The 20,114-nt window shown below is 38.2% G+C and overlaps 2 protein-coding genes across 3 annotated transcripts; both read left to right on the top strand.

Moving 5' to 3' along the window:
- The first annotated feature begins 6,052 nt into the window (after nt 1–6,052).
- LOC139196127 (uncharacterized) lies at nt 6,053–6,490 on the top strand. Its single transcript, XM_070821787.1, has one exon. It carries the CDS (start codon nt 6,053–6,055, stop codon nt 6,488–6,490), a length of 438 nt encoding a protein of 145 aa, XP_070677888.1.
- Nucleotides 6,491–14,896: 8,406 nt separating this feature from the next.
- Nucleotides 14,897–18,636, top strand: LOC103412784 (serine carboxypeptidase-like 1). 2 transcript variants are annotated; one of them, XM_070822365.1, is made up of 14 exons: nt 14,897–15,049; nt 15,190–15,338; nt 16,178–16,254; nt 16,374–16,499; nt 16,590–16,692; nt 16,817–16,854; nt 16,979–17,080; nt 17,246–17,332; nt 17,430–17,588; nt 17,663–17,734; nt 17,825–17,949; nt 18,067–18,180; nt 18,299–18,356; nt 18,448–18,636. In XM_070822365.1, the coding sequence occupies exons 1-14, from the start codon at nt 14,931–14,933 to the stop codon at nt 18,529–18,531; spliced, it is 1,413 nt and encodes a 470-aa protein (XP_070678466.1). In that variant the 5' UTR covers nt 14,897–14,930; the 3' UTR covers nt 18,532–18,636. The 2 variants fall into 2 exon arrangements, with proteins under 2 accessions (XP_070678466.1, XP_070678467.1); XM_070822366.1 differs by lacking the exon at nt 15,190–15,338 and having other exon boundaries at nt 14,911–15,049.
- Nucleotides 18,637–20,114: the final 1,478 nt, after the last annotated feature.

The following is a 20,114-nucleotide window of genomic DNA, read 5'->3' as shown; positions in this document are numbered from 1 at the left end:
CTGGGACGTGCTGGGCTTGTGTGTGGGCCCGCTACCTATGGGTCTATGCTACGCGCTCAGCTGTCGTCTGCCCTTCTTAGGCTCGGGCTGCTTCTGCAGCAAGTGGGATGAGCCTCCTACCCTAGGCTTACTGGGGCATCTGCTTCAGTTTGGGCCTCCTGCTCTTGATGCTCCTCTACTGCACCATGCGCATAAGCCTCGACTTGGGCTGCTGCGGCTGCAATCATCTTTGTCGTGGGTTGCTGGGTAGTGGTTATGGGATTATGATTTTCCAAGGTCGTAATAAGGCTATCCAAATACAATTACTTCAGAAGTCTATTCATAGACTCACCAGCTCCGGATGGAGCTATATCAGAAGGAGTAGCGGTGCCATCATCACTTAACTCAAGAGCACTAGGCGAAGTCCTAGCGACTCTGCTGGATGACCATGCTTGCTCTGCAAGGCACACGATCTTATCTAGATATAGAAACAATCAATTTCTATAAGTCGTGGAGTTCCTACAATCTAGGAATTGGCATGCGCCGCAAGTAATCATAACTCCTAACATGATGCAATATTTATTTCTAGATATCCTCTAGGATTCTCCCGGCTTAGAACGAGGACTCTATCCTGAAAAGATTTATCTCCCTACAGTATAAATACACCCATTTAGGGTTCATCTGTGGTAACACATTCTAAACACTTAAAAATTCTTTTACACACTGCTTGAGTCTAAAATCATTCACTAACTTGACCGTCGGAGAGCCTTTGCCTGCACACACCCCCTCCCTCCCGGCCCTAGGCTTGCTAACAGTAGTTTTACTATTTTGCAGGCTAGTCAGATTGGTACTCGATTGCCCTTGCAGAGGAGCGTAAAATTGGTTCTATTAGTGGCCACAACAATGATGGTGTTCAGCGGCGGTTGGCCTTCTTGTGTCGTCATGTTGAGTCTCGAGGACCATTGTCATGGGGCCATGTCCTTGTCTCCATACTCTAGTCCAAATCCTTGAACGTATGGGGTTTTGCTCGTCGTGGTTTCGGAATTTTCAACCATTGTCTCTTTACTCTAGGGATTGATCAAGAAAATTTTCTAAGAAAAATTAAATGATGTTGCATATGAGAAATTCAACGTAGAAAATTCCAAAAACCAATTGCGAGAGTCTTTTTTGAGTATTTCAATCAAGCTCTCAATAGAAGTACCAATTTTTGGTAGCAAATTCCGCCGTCTTCGATCTTGACGAAAATGTACCTACAAAATAATCAACGCATTTGATAAAAAAACCTAAGCCTCACGTGCCCACAAGATGGGGAGGTTAGGTCAATGGATCTCCAATGTCTAATTTAGTTTCTTTTAAAAGAGTGAGTGTTTAGGACTTTTAGGGGTAGCAAAAGCTTACCGAAATTTGGTAGAGATTGACGTATTTATAGAGAAGAGACGGTTGGCCATAATAATAGGGTTTGCCCTACACATGGCAGCATCCTATTGGCCAAAATGTATGGAAAGAATATTCCCAAGATATTAATTAAGAAATAATATCTTGGGATAATGGTGGAAGTATCCCTAATTGTTTGAGATAGGGATTACTTACTTGATGAAGTCAATTTTCAATTGGGAATATATTGAATATGAGATTTGGTAATTAATCTCTATCTTTAATGTTTTTGACTTTTTATTGCCACGAACAGGGGAGCTATGGGTAGTTGCGATCAGCTGCATAGACTTCCAGGGATACTGAGCTGCACGTGGGGATATTTGAGAGTCTTGCTCATTTAATAAGGACGATCTTGTTTTTCTAGAGTAAAAATTCATGTGTCGCCTAGGATTTTTTAGATTATTTTTTGCTCTCCAATTACCCGGTACAAATATAGCATTTTTGTTTAAATTAATATACTCAAAGGAAATATAGGCACTCATCTCAATTTAATTCCCGTGTGCAATTTTGCAGGCAGGGGAACATACAGCAGAGTTCAGTTCTACACAATGTTTTGATATGATCAATACGTGGCTACATTATTCTCCTCTTTAACCTGTTCTAGTATGCAAAAATTAGAACTAGCTACTTCCTCCCTACAAATGCTGCTAAATTTTTAAGGTCTATATTTTGAATTTTAAAATATGTTCTATTGATGACGACCTGACAACTTTGTAGGATTTTTTTTAAGTACAAAATACGTACCAAGGGTGACGCTCTTAATCGTTTAAGTTTCATTTATTTTTAGTTAGTTCTTTGTAATTCAATTTTGATGTTACTTTACTCTTTAAAATTCAAAAATCATCATTTTACTCCTTGAAGCTTAAATTTGCTCTCATTGTCTTTTTCTATTAATTCCGTCCAACACCATTAAATATGCTAACATGGATTAAAAAATGGGTTTCTGAACATTAGTCTTTCCAAAAGATTACAATTTAAAAAAAAAAAAAAAAAAAACTTGGTACTAGATTACATATTCAATTTAATCCCTTAAAGTGTACTTTTATGAAAATTTATTATATGCACATATTAGTTCTTTCAATAATAAATGAACATAAATGAGAGAATATTAAAAGAAATTAGTGGCACATAAATATGTAAATACATAATTGTACAAAAATGGTTGTACCCAAATGTTTGTACCAACATATATTATAATGAACCTAAATGTATGTACCAAAATGTACGTACTGAAATGTATGTACCGAGATATATCATATTTGAATTAATGTAAGGGGATGGTGGGTGTTGACGATTTTGGAGAAGGGTTGCCGGCATTAGGGTTAGATTCATCAAATTAGATAAAATGGGTGTAGAGAGAAAAAAAAAATTTATGTTTGTGTTTGGGTTTATAAAATTGTTTCTTCTTTCTTATTTATTTAAGGGTGAATATGGAAGTTTGTTGGACAAATTTTTCTAGTTAGGTGTAAAGATCAGATAGTTGGATTCAAATAAAATTTCTCAATTAGATTTTAATCTTACACAAGATTATAATCTAAAATTCATATTTTTTAAGGATTAAAATGAAGTTTTCTAATTAAAAAATGCATATGTGGCATCCGCATCACCCTTGTTTTCTCCTTTCGCGTGCTCTCTTGTCCCATTAGACTAACCTCTCTTGTCCCATTAGACTAACCCAAATCCGTTGGCAGGGAAATCCCCATCGGCGAATAGAAAATCTCATAAAGCGACTCCGAGCTCAACGATTCAATCAAGTTCTCCACCAAGCTTAAAAAACCCGAATATGAGATTTATTAAACATTACCTCGACCGAAATCGATTGTACTTTTTGTTATGTGGTTGAACAGAAAGCACTACTTCAACTAATATATATTTTTTTAGCCAAAAGAAACAATAATTAATCCGTTCTCTACTTCAACTCATCTTTCTCCATCCCTTCTGTACAATTTTTATTTTAATTTCTGATTAATATTTTAGGGTGTTTGGAAAAAAAAATTATGAGTTCTTGTTTCTGGGGCTTTATCTTCAAAGAGTCTTTGTTGATTTTGAATTTAAACCAATGTTCTAAAAGTTCATGCCTAAGTACTAGGCAGCTGATCCCCGCCTTGATTAATCTCTAGACATTTAAAAAAATAAGAAATGATGCCTAAACTTGCCTAAGCACCACCCTACCCGCCTAGACCTGCCTAGCACCCGTCGACTGCCTAAGTCGCGACCCTCACTTAGACAGAAAATAAATTACTTACTTTTTGCATTTTATATTTTCAATAAATTGTAAGAGACTTGAATGAACACTCATTATACGCTTATTGTCCATGTTTTTAATATGTTCTAGCACGTTGTAATTTATATGTCAAACTTGTGGAGCAAAAAATAATCAAGAAAATTATGGAAGTGATACGTTGACTTTTGGGTGAAAATGACAAAATTACCCTCAAGGCACACCGGGATTCCCACGCGTATGCAACAGACAATAGCGGCTCAATCAAGGAAGAGTGAAAGGTGATCAAAATGGTATTTATTCAAATCCCTCTCATCACTCCTTATCAAATCCTCACTCAAAAGGTAACTCCCAATTTTCCTATTCAATTTAGGATTAATTGCCAAGTTAATTGCAAGATATTATTTCACATAATATCTTGCAATTATGCTCCCAATTTAACCATATGTGGCCGGCCACTATTCTCCAAATAGGGCCGGCCACTCCCCTATAAATTCATATTCTCTCACTAAAAAACTAAGTTATTTGCTACCCACAAACTCCAAAACACATTCTTCTCATAATTCTAACTTTGGCATCGAATATTCTTCGGCCAAAGGCCCCCATACATCGTGGGCGCGTGAGGCTTTTGGCCTTAATCTTAGGTGTTATTATTTTGTAGGTGCATTTTCGTCAAAGGAGAAGACAGTGGAAATTTTCATCCATAAATTGGTGCTTTCATTGAGAGTCTTGATTCACACACTCGAAGAAGACTCTTGCATTCAATGTTTCTCATTTCTTGTTCATTTGTAGATTTTTCTTTTGTTCTTATTCCTAGATTTTTTTTTTTTATTAAGTTCTTTGAATAAACGTAAAAGAAAAGTACAATGACAAGAAATTCGGAAACCACAACGAACGGAATTTCCTATGTTGAAGGATTTGGACCAAGTGATGGAGATCAAGGCATAACCCCACCATGATGATCCATGAGGCTCAACGCGGCGATAAGTGGAGCGGTACCACCCCAACGGGGCACCACCTTGACAACCACCACGGTAGCAACCACAGCAGCACCCCTTGGCGAGCCCACTACCCACGGTGAGCAGGCCACCTCGCAGCAGCAGGCCCAGGCCCGTGCCACATTCAACAGGCCCACGACGCTGCAAAGGCAGCTGAGGCCCAAGCAGTTGTAGCAATTGGAGCAGCCTAACACTCACAGACCCAAGCCCAGTGCCAGCCTAGCACGCTCCAAAGCCGACCCCAAGACCCATAGGCCCAAGCCGCACCGAGGGGAGCCCAGCGCCCATGAACTCTAACGGCCCAGGCTGCGCCCATGATCCGACCCGTGCCTACGACCCGACCCACTTTCACGGTCAAACCCGAGGTCCGGCCCATTCCCATGGCCCTCCTAGCAACCCAAATCGGTCTAAGACAGGTTCAACCATCTCGGCTTAAGATTTATGGACAGACAATTAAACCAGGGGTATTTTCACCTCATTTCTCCGCGGATTTGACATATCTAACTCAAATCTCGCGCCCGAAGTCCATTACATTTCCGCTACTTAAGGAGACGCACACCGTCCAAGCTCATCCAACCCAAATGGTGAATAACACTTGTCTCGAAGTCATATAGCTGATAAACGCCCTTGTTCAACAGACAAACTTGGTGAATCGGCTCTTGCAGCGTATCGAGATGTAGCGTGCCCCAGACGAGGTGACCCAAAGTTGGACAAGAGTAGACGATGAACCTCTCTAGCATCTTCTAGGCTAGCAGCCACTTAACCATTCACGAACCGAGCGTTCGAGTAGTGTACGCTCCTGACTAGGTCCCCGAGATAGCGTATACTCTCATCTTAGCACACGAATGAGCGTGCACTCTCGTTTAGGCCCACAGATGAGCATACATTCACGGTTGGGACCACACTCTGATAATCAACATGAGCAACCTCTAGGCGAAGTGTTCATTCGTGGCTAGACCAGCAAGGAGCATCATCCACCTCACATCGGAGTAGGCAGCACGACGGATAACGAGAAACAGTCACTCAATCCTGCTCAAGTTCAACCGGCAACCTGCGAGGAACTCCCTTGCCTATTAAGAACATACCATATGCACAGTAGCTGCTGCATAGACAAGCCGAACACATGGAAGAGCAGCCTAGACCAGTAGGTCATGATCGGAGGTAGCAGAGAGCTCTGTTACCCTAACAAAGGTAAATTTAGGAAGAAGCAGAGAGGCTCCTGACCGAGCAATTGCACGATTTCCAACATAACATGGTCACTGACGAGGCACTATGACGAGACATAACCAACATAAGTAAGTCACCCTTCACGGACGAGATCGAGTAGGCAGAGACTCTATGCAAGTTGAGTATGTTACATTTCACATTCTTCAAAGGGGATGGACACCCAGAGAGACACTTAAAACACTACAAAAGCGCAATGATCCTCTATCGAAACAACGACTCTCTCATATGCAAAATATTCACCACCACTCTACAAGGCGAAGTGCAAGATTGGTTCTACACCTTGCCGCCACAATCTATCCAGAATTTCGATGAACTTTCTTTAGTCTTTACCAATGAGTATTCATCATATCGCTTGATCAAGAAGAAGTCCAACCACTTGTTCAACGTGAAGAAGAACCCAAAGGAGTTGCTCCGCGGCTATGTGAAAAGGTTCAAAGCAGAAAAGGTAAAGATAGTCGGATGCAACGACTCGATAGCTAGTGAAGCCTTCCAAAACGAACACTTAGCAGATCAACTGTTGTTCGAAGAATTGATCATGAAAGAAGATCTAACTCTGGCATACTCTTTTGCTCTGGTAAAGAAGCATGCACTTTGGGACGAGGCTCGGCGAGCAGACAAAGCACCCGGGTAGCCTAAAAAAGAATCGACAGTAGCTCAAAAGAATGAGAACGGGAAACAGTACAACAAAAGCAGGCAGGAGGCCAAGCGCAGGGACCGATCCCCGATTAAAGAAGGCTCGACGCCTAAGAACTACTCTAAGTTATCCATTCTGATCCACCAAATCCTCCGCAACATCAAGAGCGAACCATGGTTTAAGCTGCCAAAACTATGAAAGGGAGATACCTCTAAGTTGGACCACACCAAGTACTGCACATTCCGTCGAGGTCCTGATCACACAACCGACGATTGTTACACTTAAAGGAACTACCTATAGAAGCTGGTGAAAGAGGGCAAGGTCGACAAAGACTTGGACAAGACAATTGCGTAGCCTAAAAGGAATGCAGATGCCGATAAAGAGCCGCTGACCAAGACAATTCGGATCAATGGCATCTTCGCTGAATCCAAACACTAGGAAGCCATCAATAACTCCAAAAAGAGGAAGATCCAGCATGCTTTACTAGTTTCACAAGTCCAATAAGTCAACACCTAACTTGGACATATCGTTGGCTTCACCAAGGAAGATGTTGAGGGCGTTGATTTCCCACATAACAATGCACTAATGGTATCTGTCCAACTAACCCACACTATAGTCGACATAATGATTGTTGACAACGGAAGTGTAGTTAACCTATTTCAGCTCTTAGTAATTTAGAAGATGGGCATGAAAAGCACAATCATATGTTGAACGGAGGTACTCACCAGATTCAACGGACACACCTCGACTGCCATCAGAAACATTACACTTGACGTGAGAACATCGCTAATTGTCTCAAAGCAGATGTTCACAATAGTAAGCAACCTGTCTCCCTACAATGGAATTCTAGGGTGACTTTGGCTGATAAAGATGGATGTCGTAACCTTCATCAAGTATAAAAAAATACGATTCCACATCTTGGGAGGAGAAGTTGGAGAAATCAAGTCTGACTAGGCCACATCTTGACTATTCACTGTGTAAGTACTGAAGGAGTAAAAAAAATAAAACCTTTACCCCATAGAGGCTACCGAGTTTCAAAAGGACGACGAAGCTACCAAATAGCAATTACAGCAGATAAATCAAGAAGATGGTGTCTAAATCAACGCGGCAGTAGATGAGATGGGATAGAAACCTGAAGAGGACGCCGAACACATCATTCTTGATCCCCAACAACCGGAGAACACTACTAGAATCAGCTTACGCCTGAGCCCGAAGGAAAATGAAGAACTTACATCTTTCCTTAGGGTGAATCGTGAAGTCTTTGCATGGTCACCTTCCAACATGCCTGGCATCGACCCCAAGATAGCTTACCACAAACTCCATGTCGACCCCACTGCCAAACCGGTAATCTAAAAGAGAAGACATTTTGCACCCAAACGAGTGCCCATCATAGAAATGGAAATCAACAAGCTATTGGAGGTCGAATTCATAGAAGAGGTAGCACACTCAACATGGCTTGCCAATGTCGTGCTAGTAATGAAGAAAGAGAAGGGCAAATAGAGGGTTTACGTATACTATATTGACCTCAACAAAGCATGCCCGAAAGATCATTATCTAGTTCCCCGAATTGATCTACTTGTAAATTCAACTTCCACGAACCAGCTACTTAGTTTCTTGGATGTATACTCCGGCTATAACCAAATAGCCATGCACGAGCTCGACAAGATGAAAACCACATTCGTGATCGAGCGAGGCACTTATTGCTACAAGGTCATGTCTTTTGGCCTCAAGAATGCAGAAACCACTTACCAATGATTGGTAAACATGATGTTTAAGAAGCAAATTAGAGTAACCATGGAGGTCTATGTCGACGACATCATGGTGAAGGGAAAGTAGCGATCAGATCACATTGGGAACTTGGAAAAACTTTTGACATCCTTAGAAAGTACAATTTGAAACTTAATCCCGCCAAATGCACATTCGGAGTATCATCAGGCAGATTCTTTGGGTACTTAGTAAACCAACGAGGAATCGAAGCACATCTCAAGTAGATCCGAGCAATCCTAAAGATAAAGTCTCTAACTACCTTGAAGGAGATCCAAAGCTTGATCGGACAAGCAGCTGCGCTCAACCGTTTCCTTTCGTGGTCCATCGATCAATGTAAGCCTTTTTTCAAAGCAATAAAGAGGGCACCACGAGATAGATGGGATGATGAGTGTGAAAGAGCCTTCTAAGATTTGAAGAAGTATTCCACATCACCTCCTTTACTATCCAAGTCGGAAGCAGCGGATGACTTATACATTTACTTGGCAGTTTCAAAAGTAGGAGTAAGTTCTGCCCTCATACAAAAAGAGATGAGGGCCCAACTGCTGGTATTTTACACTTCTAAAGCTCTTCTCCATGCGGAAATCAGATATCCGAAGATCGAGAAATTAATTTTGGCGTTAGTTATTGTGGCTTGGAAGCTCAAACCATATTTTCAAGCTCATACAGTCATCATCATGACTTAGTATCCTCTACGATTAATCCTACATAGTCCAGATGCTTCTCAACGAGTAATGAAATGGGCGTTGGAACTTGGCCAACACGGCTTAGTTTTCTGACCCCGTACGGCGATAAAGGCCCAAGCCTTGGCAAAATTCATAGTAGAATTCACGCCTAGCCTGGGTAACGCAACAGAGCGACCCAACAATGCCCCCAAGACAACCGAGCACGCCATAGCCATTCCTGCTTCACCCATGGAGACTTTTGGCATTTGCACGTCAACAACGCATCCAACTATAAGGGCTCGGGAGCAGGCGTGGTTCTTGTCACCTTAGATGGTTTGATGCTTGAGCAGGCAATCACTCTTGGTGATGAAAAAGCTTGTAATTTATTCTGATTCCTAGCTAATCACCAGTAAGACTATTAGAGAGTACATGACAAAACATCCAAAGATGACGCAATACTTAGAGAAGGTACAAAAGCAACTCAAGGCATTTCAAACTTACATCCTCAAGGCTTGGTCCTTTCTCCCTCAGCCCAATTTAGCTAGAAGAAGGGCAGATGCCCCCGCAAGTCTGTTGGGCCCAATCTAGCCAAACGCTTCACACACCTTCTTGGTCCAGCCCATTGCACACGTGCTTGGCCCATGCCAGGTCCAACTTAGTGTCCCAGCACCCCGTCAACTCAGCCCAAGCCGAGTCGCACCTGGCTCAGCCAGCCGCCGCTTCACCGAGCCGATGAAGCAGCCCCACGGCAGCGGTCATGTCGTGGCTTCCCAACCATTGTTCACACATTCTCGACCCCCGTCGAGCTAAATTTCAAGCCCTAAGGCTCCAAAAAATTACGAAAACAAGGAAAAATTAAATTTTTTCTTACCTTGGTGCGGTGTGAAGACGAAGAAAGCAACGAAATGCGGTCCTTTGCATGGGCAAATGTAGAATATTGCTAGGGGATAGGGAACAAATATCCTCTATCTTTCTTTCTCTTATATGGTAGAATAAATTGCTCTCTGAAGTTGATTTAATCATCTACTTAAGGTATACTTAAATAGACTTTGGAAGTGATTTATTTCCCTTTCTTAGAAGGATCTAATATCTAATTAATTTGGGAATTTACATCAAAATAAGAAACAATCTTATGTTTCCTAAAGCAAGGGATGATCTCTACACCATTGGCCCTTTCTTGTGAGCAGCTCAATAGGTGTGTGGGCATTTGTGGAGCAAAAAATAATAAAGTAAATTATGGAGGTGACACATGGACTTTTGAGTATAGAAGGACAAAATTACCTTCGAGGCATACCGGGATTCTCACGCGCATCTAACGAACAATGATGGCTCAATCAAGGAAGAGTGAAAGGTGATCAAATGATATTTATTCAAATCCCTCTCATCACTCCTCATCAAATCCTCACTCAAAGGTAACTCCCAATTTTGCTATTCAATTTAAGATTAATTGCCAAGTTAATTGCAAGATATTATTTCATAAAATATTTTGTAATTATACTCACAATTTCACCATATGTGGCCGGCCACTATTCTCCAAATAAGGCCGGCCACTCCCCTATGAATAGCCCTATTCTCCCACTAAAAAGTTAAGCCATTTGCTACCCACAAACTCCAAAACACATTCTTCTCAGAATTCTAACTTTGACAACGGAGATTTCGGCCAAAGCCCTCCCCTAGTTCATTGTGGGCGCGTAAGGCTTTTGGACTTAATCTTAGGTGTTATTATTTTGTAGGTGCATTTTCGTCAAAGGAGAAGACAACCGAAATTTGCATCCACAAAACTATTTTGCAATTTATGCATTCCAACACAATTATGTATTTTTTTTAAGTATAAATATACATTTTTATGTGATATAATAAACTTGATTAAAATTGAAAAAAAAATCCACCTAGGTCCTACCTAGACTCCTAGGCATTGAGGCCCTGCCCACCGCCCAACTAGCGCCTAGCGCCTTTTAGAACTTTGATTTGTACAGGCAAAATGGTCGAGAAAGAAAGAAGGAAGACAAATGAATAGGAGAAAGGATGGGAGGGGTACAACAATTCAAGTAAAAAAAGAAGTAAAAAAAGAAATAAAAAATAAAAAATGATAATTAGTTTCCCATGTTGCATAATTTTATAGGAAAACTAATGAAAATGACTTGAAACTTTGAGTTTTAATCAAAATGACAAAAAGGTGTTGTAAGTGAATAATATCATGAATGACTTTTTAGAGTAAAAATATCATTTTCGTTAAAAGTGTACAGTACCAGGAGTGTTTCGTTAAAACTCCCTAGTTTTATTGGATGGTAGTCTACACATGTTGCCATATACATAGCTTTAAAACCACATAAGCAAATTTAACGGATTGTGTGACGAATTTAATGAAAACAAGGCAATTTGGAGTAAATTTTGAATTTCAAGAAGTAAAGTGATGACTTTTGAATTTCAGAGACAAAGTGTGATCAAAATCAAATTTCAAGGGACATAACAAAAAAACAAAGCTTTTAAGTTTTACATTTTTGAACCCTAACTTCTGAAGGTTGGTTACACATGTTCACAAAGCCGGTGGCTTGGGCCAACTGTTGGTTGATGACCATTAGTTGGATCCGAAAACAAATCAATTTTGTGACATGTTTTGATGGCTACACATACGCGTGGTCCTTGTAAACTTATACCTTGTCTGATGATCACGAGGTTCCAACTAATCTTCTGTCCATCTGTCAATCTCTCTCTCTATGATGATGGAAAGGGTTTCACCTACTATTCTACTACTAACTTATACGTATGCTTAAAATGATGCATTTTTTATTAGCCCGGGCAGAGTTACTGTAGTAAACAATACAGAGACAAAATTGGAAGTGCGGAAGAGAAAGTGGGGTTAAAAATCAAAATAAAATTATAATACTCTTTACTTTTTGAAATAAATATTAGAAACTTCTAGTACTTAAAGGTTACAACCGTCATTTTAAACCTCTGTAATTGATAGAGAGAATTCTCTTAATATATAGTATGAATAATCACCACGAGGTGATCAATTAATTGGAAAAGAATTTCATACCCGTATTCCACCAGCACATTCTGAATCTGGCTGATGAATCACACGATGATGGACATGAATGCTGAAATGCTTATGTGCCCACATGCACATACTATAGCCATTTAAATAGCCCAATAGGACAAACCGAACATTTTGGTAAAGGGAAATTTTATTTGAATCCATAAAACCTTTCTCTACACCTAACTTCAACTTTGAATGTGAATTATCCTTTTTACCCTACTGTATAATTACCACTAGCTACAAGATGAAATTAACAATAAACTAAAATTTATCAATAAACCCACATCTAATAATCAAACCCTACCATCATGGAATCTTTATCCTACATTCATTCTAACTAAAACCTAAGACGCTTTCATAGAGAAAAACAAGCTCTTTTTGAACGATGGATGGTGATTTAGAAGTTTTGAATCTTCCAACTAAAGTATATATCGATTTTTGCAAGTTTTTTTTTTGTTTGATTTCAATTTTTATTAGGATTTAGGAAAAATTTCAGCACATTTTCTAAAGCATAATTACTAGCAAAAACATATATATGGGATTTAAAATTTTAAAGTCTAGCAACTTGTGTGAATGTCACGCTTTCTTCTCCTTTCATTCGTGAAGGGTGGAGGCTATACTTTGCTTGTAGTTTTGATGGCAGTGCATAGCAGCATTATAGCTATTGTTCTTTAATTTAAAGGTCTTGAGATCCTTCTATCCGGTGAAACAAATGTATGTAGTCTCCAAAAGGTTCCCATTTTTTCTCTTGCTTCAATCAAAATTGTTTTTCATAATTTAATTCGGTTGTTTGGATGTCAAAAATGTTTTGATTTCATTAAAATCTAGGAACTTGAGGTTCAAGTAGGTTCATAGCATGAAAAAATATGCCTTCAATTTTAGAGTTGAATTTTTTTATCTTGATTATGATAATTAAAACATAATCTTGTTTTGATTACGAGATTATTAGGTACCCTTATCGTCATTTAATGGGAAGAAACTGTGCCTCTACTTCTCTACAAATTGGTGTAGGCCTTGCAATTACCCCTAAGCATTGCAAGAACGTGACTTTATGAAATGCTTAGAGTGGAAGGCAAAGAGTTTAAGATAATCTTTATCTCTTTCGGTTGTGGTGAGGTAAAAAATGAACACTTCAAGTGCATGTCATGGCTAGCATTGAACGGATGCTATTTTCCATAAAGGATTGAGTGAAATCTACTGTTGGGTTTTTATTTTCTAAATGGGTGTAAAGATAAATTTATATATTGAATTTGGTTTGTGAGGGTAGTTTAGGTAGTAAGTTGGGTTTAAAGAGATATTGAGAATTTAATTAAAAGTAATATGGGTGTCAAAAGTAAATTGGGTGTAGAAAGAGATTATATATATGGGTTCAAATAAAATTTACTGAAAATATGACTTTAGACCCTGAAATTTAATTTTCTCCACATAAAACCCGTCATAAGTTTTTTACTCAAATAAAACCCATTAACTAGATTCCACATCAGCAAATTCATTTATTATATTTTACTTTACACATTTAAAAAATTTTGATGCCCAAAACACCCCTATTTGAATGTTTGATGTACACAATTAGTTCCATATAGATTGTAAGGGAAAATTAATGATTTTACGAAAATAATAAATAATAAATTTATTGCCTAATATATAATAACAACAAAACATGCCTAATATATGTAATAATACATGCTTAGTTAAGTCAACAAATTATATTTTACATATAAATGTAGGTAAATTATTTCACACATATATGTAACATCCCACATCGCCCAGGGGAGTGGATCGTGTAAGCCTTATATGTATATTCCCATCTCTACCTAGCACGAGGCCTTTTGGGAACTCACTGATTTCGGGTTCCATCGGAACTCCGAAGTTAAGCGAGTTTGTGCGAGAACAATCCCATGATGGGTGACCCACTGGGAAGTTCTTGTGTGAGTTCTCAGAAACAAAACTGTGATGGCGTGATCGGGGCCCAAAGCGGACAATATCGTGCTACGACGGAGTCGAGCCTGAGATTTGGTGGGGGCCCGGGCCGGGATGTGACACATATATATAACAAAAAAAAAAAACATGCCTGGTATACGTAAAAATTCATGCAAAATAATTTAAAAAATGTTATTTGATTTAGTGCACCTACTATTCGAATTTTAAAATGTTAGATTGCTTAAAAAAAGCAAAATAATTTCCCCACTATATGTAAAATACATGCAAAATAATTTACCTACGTAATGAAGCAAACCCAATGTATGCAAAATAATGTACCTACATAAAAAATATTATTATTTTATTCAATACTATTTTACCTATTATTTTGTACATATAATAATAAAATGTGCCCAATATATATGATGATACATACAAAATATATGTTATTTGCTCATCATAAATTTACATATAGGTCGATTAATTAGTATAATATGTTTGATCATATATGTAGTACTGTGCATACCTATATATATATATATATATATATATATATATATATATATTGAGCTTGTGATAGTACTATACACATTTGAACGTATATATGTGTATACATATATATATATATATATATATATATATATATATATATATATCTGTGTGTGTGTGTGTGTGTTAGGGGTAATAATATGCAATAAATTATTTGTTCATTGTAATTAAGGTGAGTAATAATATTTAGGGAAATTTTGAATGTTGTGGTACAAGTTGTAAATATTTTGTATTAATAGATCAATTACTTTCCTACATGGCAATCACTTTTAAATTTGGGTTTTATTTGAATGTTTATAATTAGGTGGGTTTTTATATAGGAAATAAAAGTTACAAGGGTCTATATCTAAAGAACCCTAAAATTTGTCTTTGGTAAATTCATGTCACCTATCGTTCCCTATGTTACTACGTAGTACGTACAACGTTGGCCCCGCACAGAGATAATGACATCCTATATATATGATGAAATGAGACTTGCAGCAAGTAAAGCATCTTCACCATGTTGCCACAAGCACTTCTTCTTATGGCTCTTTTGAACACCAATGTTGCATCAACGTCAAACATCATCACCGCCCTACCCGGCTTTCCCGGTAACCTCCCCTTCAAACTTGAAACTGGGTACGTAGGTACTTCTTGTTTCTTTCCAAAACTATTATCTTCTCTACTCTGTAAAAATAAACTTGAGCACTGTCAATTATGTTACTTTAATACGGAAGATGACTATGAAATTATACGAATTTGAATTTGTTATACAAAAGGTACGTGGGAGTAGGCAACATGGATGATGTGCATCTATTTTATTACTTCATTGAGTCTGAAGGGAGTCCAGAATATGATCCTCTTGTGCTTTGGCTCACTGGAGGTCCCGGTTGTTCTGCGTTTTCTGGCCTCATATATGAAAATTTAGGTACTTGCTTAATTATTAATTCACTGTCTGCATCATTTCAGAGGATATAATTCAATATTATTTTATATTTTAAGACATTGGTGATATGAAATTAAGGTTGTGTGCGACGTAGGCGAGAAGTCCAGTGCGAAAAAATTGTGATGTCAATTTTGGAGGCAGATTGTCTGCCCTCCTGTTTGGGTGTCATTTTCATTCCCTCCTATTTGTGCGGTTACGGTTAAGCTACATTAACATTTTATATTCTTATTGTTTTTTGTCTTATTATCTCAATAAAAAAAATTAATATAAAATGTTGACGTGGTTTAACCGTGACTGCACAAATAGGAAATGATGTGAATGACATCCAAAAAAAACAGTTGAGCATTTATTAGTATATTATTGCATCTCTTTTATTATTATGTCATTTATGTGGCAGGAGAGAAACTTCAATAAAAAACCTAAAATGCATAAGGTTTGAGTCTATAACAGTTAAGAACTAGGGACCGCAACTAAACTATCTCAATTATCAATCATATATATCAACAACATACCAATAAAAATTCTAAAAAACAGACCGCTTCAGAAATTGAAATGTGTAATTTCATTATTTAATCCAATTTCTCTATAGTTTGATGAATGAATTTTATTTTCTTGAACTGTGTGGGCTATACGTTTATAAGTAGGAGTTTTGTAATTCAAAGGGTTTAGCCAGGTGTTAATTGAACACATATTACTCCCAAATTTCCAATTGCAACAATTTTGAACATTATTCAAAAGATTTTGTCTGGTGCAAGTAATTTTATTCAAAACTTGATTATTGTAAACAACTTTATTTTGTAATCGTTTTTACTTTGTTTTAGGTCCACTATCCTTTGACTACGCAAATTCCATTGGCAACAAGCCACAGTTCAAGTTGAATCCATACTCATGGACAAAGGTGTGAGACTAATTCAATTGCCTTCAAAATGTGTGTGTTTTTGTATTTGATATCAAATGCCGCAGCTTTGATTTATTCAGTATTTTATAAAAATATTGTCAATAACCCAAGAATTTCAGGTTGCCAACATAATATTTTTAGATGCACCTGTCGGCACCGGATTCTCATACGCAAAAACTTGGAGAGGATACGCTAATATGAGTGACACTTTATCAGCAGCACAAACGTATGAATTTCTAAGAAAGGTGAGGATATATTTAGCCACCAACATGGAGTATTCATTAATTTGTTTGAGAACATACAAGGTTTTTAGCTACATTCGTGTATTGGTGCAGTGGCTTATGGACCACCCTAAGTTCTTCAACAATCAACTCTATGTTGCTGGCGATTCTTATTCGGGCATAGTTGTTCCCATTATCGTTCAGAAAATATCCGATGGTAAGCTACTTACCATAACCACGTCGGGCATAGTTCTTCCTCTTACATTCGACCTTTAATAATTCAGTCTCACATGCATATGAGGTATTGGTCTGCAGTTGTTTTGTTTGTTTCTTATGTGTAGGTAATCATGATGACAATGTGCCGCCAATAAATATCAAAGTACATCTTCTGCAACTAGAATATGAATGACTTCTGTTATGCTATAGTTAATTAGTTCCTGATCATATGCCTCGGGGCCTTAACACTATGCTGAACAATATAATGATCTCTATGTTGGATGCAGGGATATGTGCTTGGCAATCCAGTGACAGATGTGGACAAAGATGGGGATTCCAGAATTTTATTTGCTTACCTAAAAGCACTTATATCAGATGAACTGTACCAGGTGAAATAGCCTCTTGTTGGTTTCATGTAGAGATTTGATTGTGGCTATTCAGATTAGTCTGAACTACATTTGATCAAAATGTTGGATTTGGCTCTTAAGTTATATCTATAGTTGTCTTAAAAACAACAATGTCTCTCAAGTTACAACGTTTCATAATTTTGCTAGTCACTTGAAACTAATTGCAACGGAGAGTATATCAATGTGGATCCAAACAACGCATTATGTATGGATGATCTAGAAATTTACAACGAGGTTAGTGGAAACATAGTAAGGTCCTTGGTTTCTGCAAGTACTTGTCACTTTTAAGTAACCTGGGATCATTATACTGACTTTACATTTGAATTCACAGTGCACTGAAGACATACGCTCTGTACAGATATTGGAACCTTCATGTACTCTAACTTCGCCAAAATCAATGGGATCAATATGGAAACCCGACCATCACAGTGATAGGGACTCTAAAAATATCCTCCTTACTTCTTCTGGACTTCCTAGGCCATGGTGTCGGGTATATATCTCTCAGCATGCCCGCACAAGCAAACACACGTGCACTCTAATCATATCTGCCTTGTTTTAATGTAGGAATACAATTATATCCTCTCTGAAATTTGGGCAAATGACAAAACTGTTCAAGATGCTCTTCATGTTCGGGAGGTAATCAATTAGTTTATTCTAAAAAAATCCTCTTCAGGTTCTCATGACATTTTAGAGGACTTTAATTTTCTGATTTTAAATGACAATTAGGGAAGCATTGAAGAATGGGTGAGATGCAATTACAGCTTACAACATTCATATATAAAAGATGTTTCCTCTAGTCTTGTATATCATGAGAACCTCATAAAAAAAGGCTATAGAGTTCTTATTTACAGGTAATATATCTGTCCAATTTTCTTTCATTAGGGAAGTTTTCTAACAGAATCTGACACAATGTGTTTCCTTATATACCGCATGATCATTGCTTCGGCACTCAAAATTTCTGTTAACAGTGGTGATTATGATATGTTCATTCCATATGTGGGTACTTTTGCTTGGATCGAGTCGCTTAACTTAACTGTTGACAGTCGTTGGAGGCCATGGTTCGTCAGTGGGCAGATTGCAGGGTTTGTGTTGCATTTTCGCTTACGACATAATCTTTGTTCCCCCGTTCAAACTGAGTTTAATTATAAATTTAGACTACAATTATCACATGCTTACCACATATAATGTTTTTACGTTTAGATACAGTGTGCAGTACTCACACATAACTAATTACAAGTTGACATTCACGACTATAAAGGCAAGAAGCCAAGAACCTTCATGAACTTAATTTTTCATAGATACTAGAGTTTGCTTGAGCAAAAGCTGACTAAATTTTTCTCTTAATGCAGGGAGCCGGTCACACAGCTCCAGAGTACAAACCTGAAGAGTGTCTTGCTATGATTTATAGGTGGTTTGCATATTACCCTTTGTAGTCAGTAATTCTAATTACGTACCCATCAATTTATAGATCCTCATTTATTTGGAGTAGATTTATAATTTATAATAATGTGTGGAATAAACAATGTGTTGTAAGCTTAGTCATGAGGTGTTCAATCTTCTTTTGCACATTACTAGAGAGAGCTTTGTTTCATCGTTTCATATTGAATTTAAACACTTCAACGCGCTCTAAACATATCATTTGGGCGTCTAGATAAATTACATTGCCAATTGTCTATAACAAATTGATTGAATTCAGAGTGATTAAGCCACATTGCCTCAAGCTTGAAAGAGTTCTTCCTTTTATAGCCAATATTATTACATTGAACTATAATAGGACTAAGGTCCGAGCCAAATATTGGCAAGTTGTGTAAATGAACCTTTTCAAACAGATTTAGCCACTCGAAATAGCAAAATTAAACACGGTCTAACCTTTCAAAAACTACTGAGTTATCTTTATGTTCTTTTGTCCAACTGAAAGGAACTCCAGAAGCAGGTATATAGACAAGATTACCATCACTTGTAAAATTGTTGAAATCAATCATGTACATAGTTATTGTTACATCCAAGTTTAGGATATTGTTAAAATCCCCCAAGAGTAAACAAGGTGTTTGTACCATACTTGACCAATCCTGAAACTATTGAGCACCGGTCAACGTTATACCATCAAGGACCTAGAAGAGTTTCCCTCCAACCAGGAGGCCAATCACAGCGCGACACGTGTCGACATCAGAAGCCAATCATAACACGACACGTGTCAATGTCAGAATGAAACTAGAAACTCTCTTCTATAAATAGAGATCATTCTCTCACAATATTTCCTAATGTCATTTTGTACTAAACTATTCACTAGAACTCACAAAAGGTGAGCTTAAACCTATGTATTTGTGTAAACCTTTCACAATTAATGAGAACTCCTCTACTCCGTGGACGTAGCCAATCTAGGTGAACCACGTATATTTTGTGTTTGCTTCTCTGTCTCTATTCATTTACATACTTATCCTCACTAGTGACCGAAGCAACCAAGCGAAGGTCACAAAACCTGACACTTTCTGTTGTACCAAAGTCCTCACTGATTTTGTGCATCAACATTTGTCGCCGTCTGTGGGAACGACACTTATTCCCACTCTCTTCAGCTTTGTCAAACTGGTTTCCACCCCTCGTACACTTTCTTTTGGCCAAGCATCTCTTTCCGACATGGGGAGCGAAAGAAGCCATAGCACACAGAATGACACCCCCCTTGGACCTAGTAAGAAGCAACGAAAGCAGGAAGGAAATAGAGTTACTCCTCAAGCTAAAGTCGATGAGCTAGAGGTTCAGAACAACAAGATAACGATGAAGAATAAGGTCCTCCAGGAACAATATGAAAATTTTTTCGAGATGTTTCACGAGGCTAGGCATGCTCAAACACACAAGCTCATCGCCCCTGTTGAGGTCAACAATCATCTGAATGCCCCCCAACACAGAGGGTCACCGATATCCAACACGGACATGCCTGATAGGGATCAAGCTACACATCAATGTGATAATCAATAGGAGACTTCTCTCAACCCAGCTGCTTCAACCCGAAGCAGAAGAA

The sequence above is a fragment of the Malus domestica genome, chromosome 05, assembly GCF_042453785.1.
Source record: "Malus domestica chromosome 05, GDT2T_hap1".
Lineage (NCBI taxonomy): Eukaryota > Viridiplantae > Streptophyta > Magnoliopsida > Rosales > Rosaceae > Malus > Malus domestica.
This window is presented reverse-complemented; position numbering and strand designations above follow the sequence as displayed.

What these genes read in the sequence shown, in the direction of transcription:
- LOC139196127 (XM_070821787.1), top strand. Translation starts at nt 6,053, where the DNA reads ATGATCCTCTATCGAAACAACGACTCTCTCATATGCAAAATATTCACC.
- LOC103412784 (XM_070822365.1), top strand. Translation starts at nt 14,931, where the DNA reads ATGTTGCCACAAGCACTTCTTCTTATGGCTCTTTTGAACACCAATGTT. An exon ending in TTCCTAGGCCATGGTGTCGG is followed by an intron (nt 17,589 to 17,662) that starts GTATATATCTCT and finishes GTTTTAATGTAG; the next exon opens with GAATACAATTATATCCTCTC. An exon ending in TATAGAGTTCTTATTTACAG is followed by an intron (nt 17,950 to 18,066) that starts GTAATATATCTG and finishes TTCTGTTAACAG; the next exon opens with TGGTGATTATGATATGTTCA.